The sequence below is a fragment of the Plectrocnemia conspersa genome, unplaced genomic scaffold, assembly GCF_051122295.1.
Source record: "Plectrocnemia conspersa isolate PC_06_02 unplaced genomic scaffold, ASM5112229v1 ptg000001l, whole genome shotgun sequence".
Taxonomy (NCBI): Eukaryota; Metazoa; Arthropoda; class Insecta; order Trichoptera; family Polycentropodidae; genus Plectrocnemia; species Plectrocnemia conspersa.
Window position 1 is genome coordinate 12,647,471 of NW_028277165.1, and position 15,223 is coordinate 12,662,693.

General features: G+C 30.4%; 1 protein-coding gene across 3 annotated transcripts in view; it reads left to right on the top strand.

The window, feature by feature from the left end:
* Nucleotides 1–15,223, top strand: part of LOC148238890 (transducin beta-like protein 2) — a 127,019-nt gene that overhangs the window by 88,697 nt on the left and 23,099 nt on the right. Inside the window, exons 1-2 of one of the 3 annotated variants that reach the window (XM_088189143.1) lie at nucleotides 3,306–3,967; nucleotides 4,088–4,245. The exons of the other annotated variants lie outside the window; for them this stretch is intronic. Of the exons in view, the coding sequence (XP_088045269.1) occupies nucleotides 4,179–4,245 (67 nt within the window). The 5' untranslated portion in view covers nucleotides 3,306–3,967; nucleotides 4,088–4,178. Of the gene's footprint in view, nucleotides 1–3,305; nucleotides 3,968–4,087; nucleotides 4,246–15,223 lie in introns of those variants that run through there. 3 annotated transcript variants of the gene reach the window in all.

Genomic DNA, 15,223 nt, shown 5'->3' on the forward strand with positions numbered 1-15,223 from the left:
TGCGTTATTTAACCTTTAGCACTCGATCGTTGATTAAAATCGCCGCCTTTGGATAGTTTTGCAATAAAAAAATAATTTATATTCAGATTGGTGCAATTTTGTTTATGCCCTATATTTATGATCGAATTCTAATAACTTGTAATGTCATATTGCCCAATTTAACTAGATAAAATCGTATTTTGAGTTTCTTTACTAACTTCTAATTACACATATATGTATGTCCATAATTGATGATAATACTTTTCTACAAATGTGAATTCGAAATTTGCATTATAAAATCACAAGTCTTTATTTAATTTCTGTATTTTTTAATGCTTTGATGTGAAATCGTATACAAGTTAAGCTTAGACAATTTTTATTTAGAAAATAAGTGAAATTAGAAGTAAGCAAGGTTGGAGGAAAATAGTGAATGTTTATAGCATTGCAATCAATTTTTTGTTTAGAATAGCTTCCAGCTGTGACTGTTTATTTCAAACCAGAAGCTTATTCTTTATCTGCCTCATTAAATAAAAAGCAGTACCACTTTGCTTGTTTAGCTTTAAAAGCGCTCAATGAAACTTGTTCATAGTTTTTTCGTGTCACATTGTTATATACCTATGTTTGATTTTTAATAAACATATAATGTAAAAAGTCCTTTAACATTTTGAAATATCATAAAATTGCAGTTGATAATGAAAAGCCCAAAGTCGTACATTTAATACATCACTGTGAACTGTTTACTCCAAACATTACGCAGTCTTACCTTAAATTTTTCATAAACCTTCAAAATTTAATTTAAATCGTCAGTTGTATATCTACCGTACACATTATAAATGTTTTTGAGTGTCAATTTCATGTTATTGCATTTAGGAAATTCATAATTTTGACTTCTAAATATATGTTTAAGGACTATTATTAAATTTAACTATTTTTAAACCTTTGAAACTGTTTGTACCAAAGTGAGTATTTAGATCCTATTAAAATTTTAAATGCTTTACTGTTTATATTTTTTATGTGCTAAGAAAATCAGTAATTCGCTTCAAATATAACACACCCAAATAGGCTAATAAATCTGTGCATGACAGCGCGTTCCTGTGATTATTTTTTTGTATATCTTCAAGAGCTATAATAATTATTGCCCTGTATAATACATAACTTTACAATTAGCCTGAATTATATACTCATAAAGTTCTTTCAATACTCAATATGAAAGTTGTTGCCCTCAAACAAATCGTAGTACGCATTTGTTATATTATAACAAGTTGATTCATATTATCGATTCTTCAACATTTCTCTGTTGTCTTTCATTTTCAGTCAATGTCTAACTATTGACTTTAAACGACACTGCACATGTTCATATGATTTATTATTTTTAGTGTAGTATATTGGATTTCGTTGAACCTAAGCTAATACACAATATTGAAATGTGAATTATGAAATTACTGTTTTAAAAGATTTTTACTGATCTTAATTAAGGAATGAGAATTAAGAAAGATCGGTTGAATAGATGTTATATATGATGATGCGCATAATTTGTTACGTATGTTTCTGTACTATATGTCTAATTGTTTAGTGGCGGTCTTAATACTCATGTGCTTAAATTTGAGTTTGCCGTTTAAGACGGGTTATTTGATATCGCGTTGCAGAGATTTATTTACTTAAAGTTCTATTCTAATTATTATAACACTGACTTTGGCAGAAGATCAAAGAGCGGAATTCCAACCAGTGATAAAATGTTACCGCCCTTTTCTATATAAAAAAAACTAAACAATAATGTAACATGATCAATATATAAGCAATTGAAAATATATTTAATATAATTAATATGTATTTCACACACAAAATTAGAAAAATAATTATATAAAATATAACTACCATCCATAATCATAGCGTTGCAATTAAATTGTACTGTACATGTAAAAAGAGTTATATATTTTATGATCTAAAAATAAAAAAAAACAAAAGGCAAAAGATCAGCCATTTACCGAAAGCAATTAACGCAAAAGTATTATCAACTGCATAAATAAAAAAAATATAACAAATATTCAAATACACAATAAAAGAGCCAGCCACAATTCTCTTCAAGATGGTAGAGAAACTAGCAAAGTTCATTGTTACTGGATTTATTCAAATAAAGATGTGTGCACCTAGACTATTCTGATTGATCTCCTCCCATTTCCCTGATATATATAAGTATTATATAAGCTGTAATTCCGCAATAGAAAAATCACTTCCGTTCGAAATTTTCACTTCCACTTTAAAGGTACAACTTGGATTACCAAATCGCTTCTAAAATAAAATACATAAATACTTAGCTTCAGGCCTGCCGAGAGGGGGGAGCAGTGGCGTAGCTAGGGTATGTGCCGCCCGGGGCAATCCTTAAAATTGCTGCCCCCCCATACATTTTTTTTGCAGGGTCATAAAATCAGCATTTCTTAGAATAATAAATTGATTATTGTTAAGCTCTTGCTATTCGTAGATTAACATAAATTTTAGTTTATTCAGGGTTAAGAACCACACTAGACGATTCCATTGCGAATATGCCGCCCCCAAGCAAGTGCCGCCCGGGGCGGCCCGCCCCCTCCGCCCCACCATAGCTACGCCACTGGGGGGGAGACATATTCCCGGGGCCAGTTCTCTTTGAGGGGCCCAACTCTAAAAAAAATCATAGTAAGAATATATTTATAAACATAGTATAAATCGACCTCAAATAATGAATCTGAATAGATGTTTGAGATATGTACTGACATATTTCAGGTATAAGTTCCTTCAACCCTTTTTATACATACAAGAAATAAAATGAGCGGAACAATGCCTTTATAAGCACCCACTTTCTAGGAAGTACTTTCACAATAAACATTATTATTCAAAGGGGCAGATTTTAATTTTTTGAAACGTCTCCGTTTGTGTCTAGATTTTCTTTTAGGAATAAACATTTCTAAAAGAAAATCTAGAAAAAACAGTCTCGAATCTATCCCGAAAATATTTTTTTAAATATGTTATTTCAGTAAAATCATATCGGAATACATTTTCACCAGTAAATATATATTTTTACCAGTGAAAATATAAATTATTTGGCAGGTTCTAGTAAAATTATATGATTTCAACTTTTCCATATGTAGTAATGTATTTTATTTACATATTTATCATTATTTATTTACATCCGGTTTATATATGTTACAGTGAATGCGTATTTTTTATATTTTCATTAGTAAAGTCCAAATACATTTTCACCAGTAGATATATATTTCTGCTAGCGAAAATATAATTTAACTGATAGGTGCTAATATGCTACTCTAAAATGTCGATGAAACTCAATTTGACAGTTGCGAAGCGTTCATTTGTTGTTCAAATCTAATATAATGAAAGTTCTAAAACTAATTATAGTTTTAGAACTTTTATTAGGTCAAATCCAAAATACAAACTAAGGCAACTCATCTCAGGGGAAAATAAGCGGAAGAATAAGTACATACAGACATCGCATCTCACATATTGCTCCATAGTTTGTCTGCATTTTGATACTACAATATGTTTTAAAAACATGATAGCTTTCCTTGCCGATATTACTATGAACTTCTAATATAAGAGGATCGATAAAAGTGTATTCAAATCGAATTTTGGTCAATTGGAGAGCGCAAAAACAATTATTATTTCTCAGAAGGCAAAAATTCACGTCAACGGCAATAAAATCGTGTCGGCGCCGTTGCAGTGGGACGGCACAATTTTATTGCTTTTGATGTGGATTTTTGACTTCTGAGAAGGGATAATTATTTTGCGCTTTCCTATTTCACAAAATTCGGTTTAGATGTGCTATATTTGATTGCAATATTGCTATAAAAAATATATAAACTGCCATTTTTGTCATGAAGTTTGGATTCGCCCTCGGCGGCACTGCTTAGCCCTAAACGTGCACTATCAAGAGCTTACGCTAAATCGACATAAACAACACATTCAAAAGCAGCTGCTTCCACTTCAATCATTAGTTCTGGTACAGACAATCAGTCGCTTTGTATATCTAAGAATTAAACTCGATATTCGTGCCAATTTATGATTCAGCACCTCGGCCACGAATGATACAGCACGTAATTATAACATAATGATTTTTCAGTTCAGTTCAGTGCTAAATTTTCATCCAGCTGAGTTTACTACACTAAAAAAGCAGCTGCTTCCACATTGCTCGTCGGATCTCATTCAGCAAAATGGACACATTGAAGAGTCTAACTAGGTTTTCGAAATACTTTGAAGATTTTACGACGCAGCGTCACGGTATGAACGACTCAGCACCTATATACTACATTTGTCATAATATCTAATTATCGCATCATATTTAAAAAAAATAATTCTTAAATCTTTGAAATTTGCACTAAACATTAACCGCACGTTAAACTACAGTATCAGTAAACATATCGTACTAATTTATTTTATTCGTTCCTTCTAACCCAATATTTACCTGGTTACTGACATTAATATCGTCACTTACACTTACATGATAAAATATTATTAATTGAACAAGTTTATCTTTTACAAATATTCTTCAAATATAAATTTGATAATATTTTTAAACTCGTCTTTATACATTTTTAAAATAATCTTATAATGCAGTAGTCAGATAAATAGCTTCTCTATGTAACAATGTTGAGGCCATATTTGTTTGTTATTTGATTTCAAGTAAAAAAATCAATGAAAATATTATGTTATCTTGAATTCTAATTACAACTTTGCATACTGTTTTTTCGGCTTTTCTGTATGATTTTTATTAAGGCTTTTACTATATGTGAATTTCAATATTTGCTATTCAACTGTAAAATCGTCGAGTTTAGCACTTAATCATTGACATCTACGAATCTGCATCGGTAAAAATTCACAGTAAGAAATAATTTGATCTTAACGAATAATTTTTTTGTTTACATATCTTCTCTATAAAATAATAACTTTTTCAACGTTGCAATAATTAAAAGAAAACAGGGATTTATCTCATTAGTCCAGTCATCCATCTAGTCATCCCCATGACCGGTCATGAATGCTCGTTCATGACCGCGATAGATAGTCGTTTTTTATTACGATAAAATATGTGTCTGGCTATGTTTGCTCAATCATAATCAAAAGCATTGTTGGCAAATTGCTGGCAACATTCGCTGAAGTTATAGACGCAGGCGTAAACACAATAAATCAACATTTGAACATATTTCAGTTCCGAAGCGCATGCCTTTTTTTAGTTTATTATGTGCGATTTGCATGTGTACAGAATGAATCAGTAGCGGGCAATATATGCATATAAAAACCAAGAGTGTTATGTATCTTAGGGTGAGCAAAGAATAACATCATCGACCATAGAAATTAAGTAATCGTGAGCGTCTGCCGACTCTTATGTTAGTAATCACACACCTAACGATTCTGAATTAGTGAAAACATAAAAGATGCTGATTTTTTCTTACGCGTTTCTTATAACAAAGCCTAGTATCTTAGAAAATTTTTCGCAGATTATTACACGTAGAGAGATCCTCCACTTGCTCTAAAAAGTGATTCTGAGAAGTTTCTCATTGAGATCGCAGGAAAATTCTGATCATGAATAAGGTCATAAAAAATACGTAATATGGATTTTTTAACACTAAATTGACGGAAGCCCATCTCTACAGAGAATTTAAGTCACGCTGTAGATGGAGTAGATATCAAATGCAACAACTTTAAATCATATGTATAAAAAACTGGTTTTACAACTGCCGTATTTATGTCATTATCGAGAAGAGCACAAGGCTCATGTTAGACCCTTGAAAAATTCCCAAGGGGGTAAGATATTATTTTTATAATGTGTCGCCATATGTTACTCACTGTCGTCTGCGATCGCTCAAATAAGTCAGGAATCAATCATTTTTTACTAACAAAATATAACAAATTTTATCGAAGGATTTTTCAAAATCAGTATAATCAACGCCTACTTGAATTCCTTTAAGATATTTGGCCACTGTTTCGGTGAAAGATATGGGCTTAGTGACGGTGGAAAGCGCGGGGCGAAAACCATGCTGTTGGTCCAACAAAACTATTGATAAAAAATATTTTTTATGTATAATAATAAATTTTATATAACTATACATAAATAAATACATATTCTACATATATGCATTAGGCGTTACAAATCAATCAGTATGTTTCTTACTTTTAAAAACATCCAATTAGTAGGTAAAAAATTCTCTGAAAATTGTGTTTTCACTTAAATTGTATCATAAATATTTTTGAAAATCTTATAAATAATTAATAATAAGTAGCAATAATTCTGCATTTTATGGAACGCGATTAAATTTTATTCGAGCAGTGGAGAATTCGCAAATAGTAATTAAATATGTATGTTCTTTATGGCGATTGTGTACATAGATATACTATGTAGCGTTTTGTAATTCGACACTAATGACATCAGATAATATAATTGATTGATTGATTTATTGCTAAAATGTAGTTTTTATAATTTTATGGGCTTATTGAAACGGGTGCTTAATTATTAACGATGTTAAAATAGATAATTTATTTTTATTAATAAACATTACACGTACATGTATGTATGTACCACCACAATAAAAAAAACACAATAATATTTTGACTTGTTGTCTTACAGTACCGTCATTCTGTGGTTGTAATATTATAAACAAATATACTTATATATAATCAAAATAATTTGCAATTCGTAGATTTCGTTATCCAAATTCGATTTAAACTTTTAATAAATCGAATCTAAAATTAACCGAGAATATAACTATGTTATCAAATTTATTCGCATGTCATTGATTAAACTTTCTTTAGCTAACCATATTATAGTTTATTTGCGATGCACTCAATTAACCCTGTTGATAAAAAATGCAGTTACAGTTGACATGATTCATCAACATGTGCGACCGACCAAAAATAAAACTGTCTGCATTATTTAAAATTCATGACCCTTAATGGTTCAGCGACACATTTCTGTAGTCTAGACTTATTATTTCAGCATCTGTGTTTATCATTTATAAAGAAGCTGATTTTATAAATCAATCATTATTTATTTAATAAAATGTAATATATGTATATGACGTCTAGAAGCAATATATAATTTTTATATATTTTTTTAGTCTTTAAAAACAGTAAAAGTTGCATGTTAATTAAAATATTAATTAATTGAACCTTGAATCAAACACAAACAAATTAAATGACCAATCAGTAGCGATTGTTTGGCGATCTGTTATTATCGATCGGATTTATAATTATATAAGAATTACTATTTTCGATTTTCCAGACCTGATGGAAAATAAAAATCATCAGTGATTCAAACCCAGGTCTTTCAGTTATTAGTCCGACTTTATCGTACTAGTGTAAATATGAGTTATCTAAAAATAAACTGTTTTAATACCTCATACAGATATTTTATAACTTCAACTTATGAATTCTTAATATCTAAAAATTACATAATTAATAAAAAAAATCGCATTTTGCGGCCAAATGCACATAATATTTTTCAGTTTATAAATAAAAAATGTATAATTTTAACTTTAAATTAGAGTTAAATAGTTAATATTTTCTGATAATTAATTAACTGTAATATATTTTAATTAATTATTCGTCAGCATATTCAGTTATTAAAAATCTTGTGCTGCAGAGTGCTTCTAAAACTATTTAAAAAAAATATTTACAAATGGTAGTGCGTGATTTGTGACTATGGAGAAGATATGCGTAAAATATCGTAGTGTCTACAAATCGAAAACGTGGTTACTCATTTGTGAATAAAAATAGAAAGTCTTATTTACTTATAGGTTAAGTGCAGGCATAATGAACACGAACAATGCAACATAAGTTACTTTAGTTACCGTCGTCAGTATGTGAGTTATGATAATCGTCGCTCTGATTGGATTTAATTTGGAACCTCTTCTCTTTATTATCTTTATCAACGACATACATACATGCGACAATTAAGGATTCAGAATATGCTGATGACCTAAAAGTATTTCAGAGTATTCGCTGTCTTTAAAAAAATACACGGAGTCGCTGTCTTTCAGTATTGCGAAGTGTGATCATTATGTTTGACGAAAATGTTTTAAATAGAAATACTTCCGTCGATGACTTGGGAAAGACGTTCGAGTTAGAGATTTAATATGCGTATCGCTAAAGTTTGGACGTCGAGGATGCTCAGCTTCATCATGCGGAGCGCGTGTCACTTTAACAATTTATTGTCGATTCATGGCCAATAGTCAATCGCGGGACATGATTCAGTCGATCGCGAAATCTAAACTATCCTAGAATTTTTCGTAATTGATTCTAAATAAGAATTCGTTATGGTGTGACATTTATATAAACCGATCTAGAAAAATACATAAGGATATTCGAATTGATTTTTTTTAACAAAATCAAGTACCACTAATTATTTTTTAATTATTTAATTTTATTTGAAAAAAAATATAATAACGATATCTGTTAGAATAATATATTATCAAAAATATAATTAATCCCTTTTGGTGTCCTAAAATATTTAAAGATGTCAGTAAGAATCTGTTGAAGTCCCCGATAAGCATGCGGTATTATAACTTGACCACGTGACTACGATGCAGCTCTCGACATGCGTGTTGACCATAGGACGCCTACGTGCATACTGAAATTGAACCGAGTTACTCGTTCTATCTCAGTTTGTGAAAAACTGAGATAGAACGAGTAAAAAATAAGGTATTTTTTTAAAGGTGAATTTCTTAAATAATCTTTTGTTAAAATCGCAGATTCACGGCTTGATACATTTAAGAACAAAAACGAAATAAAAAGATCTATTTATTATCTACAACTGTCTCGAAATTCAGATATGAGACGTATATAAAAAATGAGTCAAAATGTAAATGAACACCTCACGAAAGATATTCACAAATGTGTTTTATTTTATTTGCTAATTTTTATTAGAATAGTTTTTGCAGACTTTTGTATTAAGGAAGAACTGTTGGTGATGATTTCAAGATGAGAGGGAACTCGAGATATTGATATAAGGAGTACATAACTAAGATTCAGTTGCCATTATCGAAGTTTGTCTCAATCACAACCGATGGAGCAGCACCAATGACAGGCACTGCTAATGTAATTATTGGGTTACGTCCGAGCGACGAAGATTTTTTAGATAATTTAAGCTACCACTGCATCAAGTAGTTTAATATTGCAGGAGAATTGATACAAAATCTATAATGAATATTGCTTTTATGATTGTAAACTCGATTAAAGGATATACTCTTCAAAGGCGACTTTTCCAAATGCAATTACATATAAAAAAAAACCGGAACTGACCTTTATTTATCTGTTTATTGGCTCACTTTCCCGACACCTGTCCTTGATCCTATATATGCGTAATTTTCTAACACTTTAATATTGCCAATTTAACACGTTGAAGTTTGTATATCTTGCTAGTCCGGTCTTGCTTTGTTCGTGTATTTACACTAATAGTTTCGCACTCGTTATGGTGACTTTTTAAAAAAATACTCTGGCACACACAGAACTATTTAACCTACTGGATTTTATGTGCACATGTTTCACATGTGCACATAACTTCTACTATATCATAGATCTCGACCACTTTCACTATGATTCTGTCGCTCGGAGCAAGCTCAATAATCCTACAAGCATATATTGCTATTCTTATTTTTACTTATTGCATTCGCTCTCGACCAGTTCTAATTTGGGTCACGCATAGAAAAGTGCACACACATGTGCACATGCATCGAGCCAACGCCTTGCAACTGCTTCCTGCTTCCTTGACACGGGACCCACTTTACTCTTCGAAGATTAACAAAAGTGAAATTTCAAAAGTGACCTTTTTATCCTGTGAAAGGAGAGCGAGCTTTATCTCCGAGTGAGGAGAGAGAGTGGTACCAGAATCCTTCTGCTTCACTTTCATTCGGTCATATCGTCTCTCGGCTCGTGTAGGCGGTTCATGTTGTTTGTTACCTAGTTGCAAATCTCATCATGCTACTTTCACGACCGCTCGCGTTCGAAACTGGACACACTGAAACCTGATTAGCTGCCGCTCAGTGCGTCTCAATGCGTGGCTCGGGGCAATATGATTTTTAGATAATTGGATGTGCACACGGTCGTTTATATTCTATATAGAAAACTAAGCATTTGTAGTACGCACAATTGTCGACAAAATCGAACTTTTATATGTACATTGCAAATACAAAAATGGCCTTGTATATCCATAGGTTATGTATATTTTTATTTAAAATTCTCATACGTGTCCTATATTGTACTATACACCTAATATCTTTCTGCATAGATCTGAGATGAACAATTTTTTACGCTAATTGTAGAAGTAGGGCTCGATCACCTTAACGAACATAAGGAGCGGCAGTTGATGTTGATGCAGGATATTTGCTAGAATGTGAAGTAGCTCTCGTTTTTTTTTTGTGGTAGGAAAACACATATTTTATTCAGCCTGTTCTTATTGCCATAGTGATGTGATTTATATTTCTTCCATGACGTATTTTAAATGATATTTTGTGTTGGTTTTTAAAAACATTTTTGTATTACCATAACCAATAGGATGATTAAAGAAATATATTGTGAATTCCATTATAGATTATTTAGCTAAAAATATTTATAGCGTCTTTTGTTGAGTCAAAAAAATTATCATGCTGTACGTACTATTTCATTCATATGCTAAATTATTTGTAGCACAGAAATCTTGACAACTATTAAGAATTGCATGCTTTCTGCCTTTTTTATAATTGATTCTCTATATCATGGTTTCCCAAACTATGTTCCGCGGAACACTGGTGTTCCGCGAATCCAAAATAGGTGTTCCGCGGAGCCTAAATAGATATTTCACAAAAATTTGGAGTAAATTAAAAAAATTGTTAGTCGTGCTAATACATAAAAATTGTTCATAAATCTGATAAAAAAGCCTAAAAATATGTATTAAATATTCAATATTGATGTGTATAAATTCTGGAGAGAAAAGTTTCATAAGTCGGTGTTGTTTCTTTTGATAAAAAATTGTTGTTGTTGAATATTTTAATAAAAAATACAATTTTGGATTTTATCAGTTGAATCTAATAATTTTGATTGTTTTCCTGTCTTCGATGAATGTTTAAATGAATTGAATATTTAAGTTGATAAAGAAGTTTCACAAGTATTTTTAAAACACCTATATAACTTGAAAACAATTCTTTCGGAATATTTTCCGTGAACTAGTAAGGATGATTCCTGGGTTAGCAATCCATTTTCTGTGACAGTTAAACCAGTGGGCTTAAGCGCAAGGGATTATGAGAATTTAATTGATTTAGTTAATGACTCTGATTTAAAACCAACATATAAAAAAATATACTAATATGAATTACGCAACCTAAAAAATGTTCCGCCAAAATTTTTGGATTTGCCAAGTGTTCCGTCGCTGAAAAAGTTTGGGAAACCCTGCTCTATATTATTTAATATTAATTGGCAGATGTCTTACAACGAGGTAAACACAATCAAATACGATACCAGACTAAAATCAAAATCTTGTTATCAGCAATATATATATTATAAAAAACGAACCCACCTCAGTTTATTGTGACATTCAGCCATGCAGTGGCGTAGCTAGAGTATGTGCCACCCGGGGTAATCCTTAAAATTGCCCCCCCCCATAATTTTTTTTGCAGGATCATAAAATCAGCATTACTTAAAATAATAAATTGCTTATTGTTAAGCTCTTGCTATTTGTAGATTTACATAAATTTTAGTTTATTCAGGATTAAGAACCACATTAGACGATTCCATCGCGAATATGCCACCTCCAAGCAAGTGCCGCCCGGGGCGGCCCGCCCCCTCCGCCCCCCATAACTACGCCACTGCATACATGAGATTAAGTAAATCTAGTACAACCCAACCTGTGAAGATCGATCGGAAATATATTTTTATATTAATCACTAATTACGATCTTCCAGGCACAAGGCAAACTAAAAAACACTAAGGTACACATGGGATTCGAATCCAGATTTTTAGTCAAGTCAATCTGTAGTGATTGTTATATGAGCACCATTGTCGTCATGAATTGTAAAATGAATCTCTCGAATTCATTCGTCAGTTTCACAAATGATTTTTTTGAATTGTGATTTCAAGTTCAGATCTCTATCATAAACACAATCATTATATTCATCAATTTCGATATTTTTTAATAATAAAAATTATATTTATTAAAACCAATACAGTCAACCAAATATAAATCTATTCTTATCTATAGAAAGCTTGTTGCTTTATTTTTAAATGATTATTTAAAATCTTTAAAATATTTAAAATTAGGTTATTAGAGATGTAAAAAAAATATCTCAATTATTATTTTTAGCACATTCCTTGTTACTGATTTTTGTTGTTAGTCAAAATCAATAACATTTTTATGATAACTGAAAGTTTTCATATGTTTATAACGCATTCGTGTAAGAATTTTGATGATAAATATATTGTTTAAAAGATTTGCCTATTTTAAAATCAGGGTTACACTAAATATAATGAAGGATTTTATATATCCATTAACAAAGTTTGAAAGCAGTTCGAAATAAAGATTAAAGAACATCTAATTGAGGCCAATTCAGATTGTGCCATTGTATCACAATATTATAATAAAATGTACATATATTATTAGCACTATATATTTGCATATAATGACATGAATCAAGGTGATACGAAGTGATGTATATTTTAACAATAACCATAAATAATATAATATATTAAGTTGTGCGAAAGTCATGTCACTTTTTGATTTACTTCTTAAACATTTTATTTAAAAGAGCTTTTAGTATATGTTTATAAAAAAAGGCTTGGTAGCATTTTGTGTTTATCAACTTAATGAATTAGCTTAATACATTTTTATTGATAAAATATTTTAATTAATACGGATAACGAATTGAATAGAATTTTTACATTCAATTCAATTAGTTATCCGTACGTTTCGACTACCGATGTTGGGATCATCATCTTGGTCGTAATTTCATAATTTTCTCAGCAGATTTGATAAAAAAGACAAGATCGAATCAAAGCGTTCCAATATATATATTGTACTTTTACAGTATTTTTTAAACTTTTTGAGTTATAACTGAGCCATATTTTTATAATCATGGTACATCTACATATTATATCAATCTTTAGACTAAAGCTTCTTAAACTCTCGATGAAACGCACTGATTCCAGCAATTTTCTTGTGATTGTTATGGTTTCGAGTTTTTTTATGAAACTCTGGTTAATCGCATAAGGTTTGAGCACTTGAAAATCAGATAATGCCGAATAGATTTTCAAGTTATAGATGAACTTTATAGACACGCAATAAGATAATTTGTTATCTCTACGAATTAGCTGCGACTCGGATAATGATCGATATTATCGGTGATATTGTACAGAAGTTATATTATTAATGCATTCAAAACAAATTATTGTTTCTTATTATTAATATAGTGTTAATTAAGATCGTTTGAAATCAACAATTTCATCTTTAACGTTAAAATAATTAAAAAGCGTCTGTTGCTGATCAAAACTATGAGCGAGCGACTTTAAAAAAAAGCCCAAATATATAACAGTAATAATTAAAATAAATTAATGAATTAATAATAAATTAGTTTTAATTAATAAATGACCTCTAAGGATTGGATTAATATGTTTAATAATAGTTCTTGGAATATGTATATTACCCTAAAATAAGTCATTAATATCACTGTTGTTAGACTTCTGTAATAAATGAATAGAAGTACATATTGCTACAATTTTATGTACTATGTTGGCTGTTTATATCCCTATTAATACACAATGAATCACTACTTGAAAATAACTGCTCTAATATATCATGTATGGTTAATTTTAACAGCAATGATTGATGATCACATTACCTTGACATTATCAATTACTTATCACAGAATCACGATTGGTCATGTGCCTTATTTTTAAACATGATTTATGTGTATGATACAGTTAACTCTTGTTATTAGTACATTCATAGTTTTCTTATCATAGCATCAATACAATGTTTAAGTTATCTATTATACAATTCAGATGAGTTAATATTTTTACACACCTTGAGTCGAAAAAATGTCATCATAACTTAAACCAAGACATGTAGCAACTGGGACTTTGAAATACCGATAATAATTCAATGAAAATACTAATAAATATATTTTTATCAAACTGTACAACAAAATCATTCCATATATTTCTGCTAAATTTTAAGGATATACTATTTAAAGAACCTGCCTATCTATCACCTGCCAAAAATCATTAGAAATGATCTTTTTAAGAAATATTTTTTTTAAATATCGTGATGTCCAGTTTTCAACATAATGATACAAAATCAGCATCTTAATCTTAAAACTTAAAAAGTCTTTAAGAATCCTTTGTTTCTTACTCTCAATATCACCACCGTAAAAATGATTTATCAAATATATACGTGGACGTTTGGAGGTATATGTATACAACCATATGTCTGATAAATCACGTATGTTGCAACCTACGTACGATCGTTAACAATAAGTATGCCGATGGAATCGAATTTGTGACCTCGTTGGAGTCTGTCTGGTAAGGAGCGACCTTCGTGTGACATCACTTTTAGGGCTGTACCTCGATTCTCTCAACATTTGCATTGTGTTTTCTGAAACAATCGTTTTACATTCTAGACATACTAGTATTCCATAGATATTTTACATACGTCAACAACTTCAGTCTATATCCTTGCACGTGATTAATTTAATCCATGCGAATTATAGTAATTTTCAATTAAAGGCGTGCCGGGAATAGAAAACTTGAGTGTGACGTCTAAAATCAGATATGTCACATCGAAACGTCGTATGAGGGTTATTTGAAAAGTAAATATTCACATGCTGTTATTTATTGTGACAGTGTAATATAAACAATGTTGCTAAGTAGGATTTTTACAGTAATTAAAAAAATAATACATTACAACCATAGCAATATATTGAAGATATTTAGATATGAAATCCAGAATGTTCTTAAACATTTTATTTTGTGATTGATAATATTTATAATAAATATCATTAGAACACACATAGTCAACATGGACCTCAATGCCAAGTCTCTCGACTTAAGCGTCATTGAATTCTTGCATTTGATTTTTTTTTGACACTGATAGATCTCTCAAAATACAGTGGATAAATCTAGATATTTTTTAAGTTCATCGGTGACAATGGATGACGATCCACTATTTCTTGATCAAAATTTTTTTTCCCTATATGCACCATAATATTTTGACATATTTAGCCACACACGACTATTTTCAATG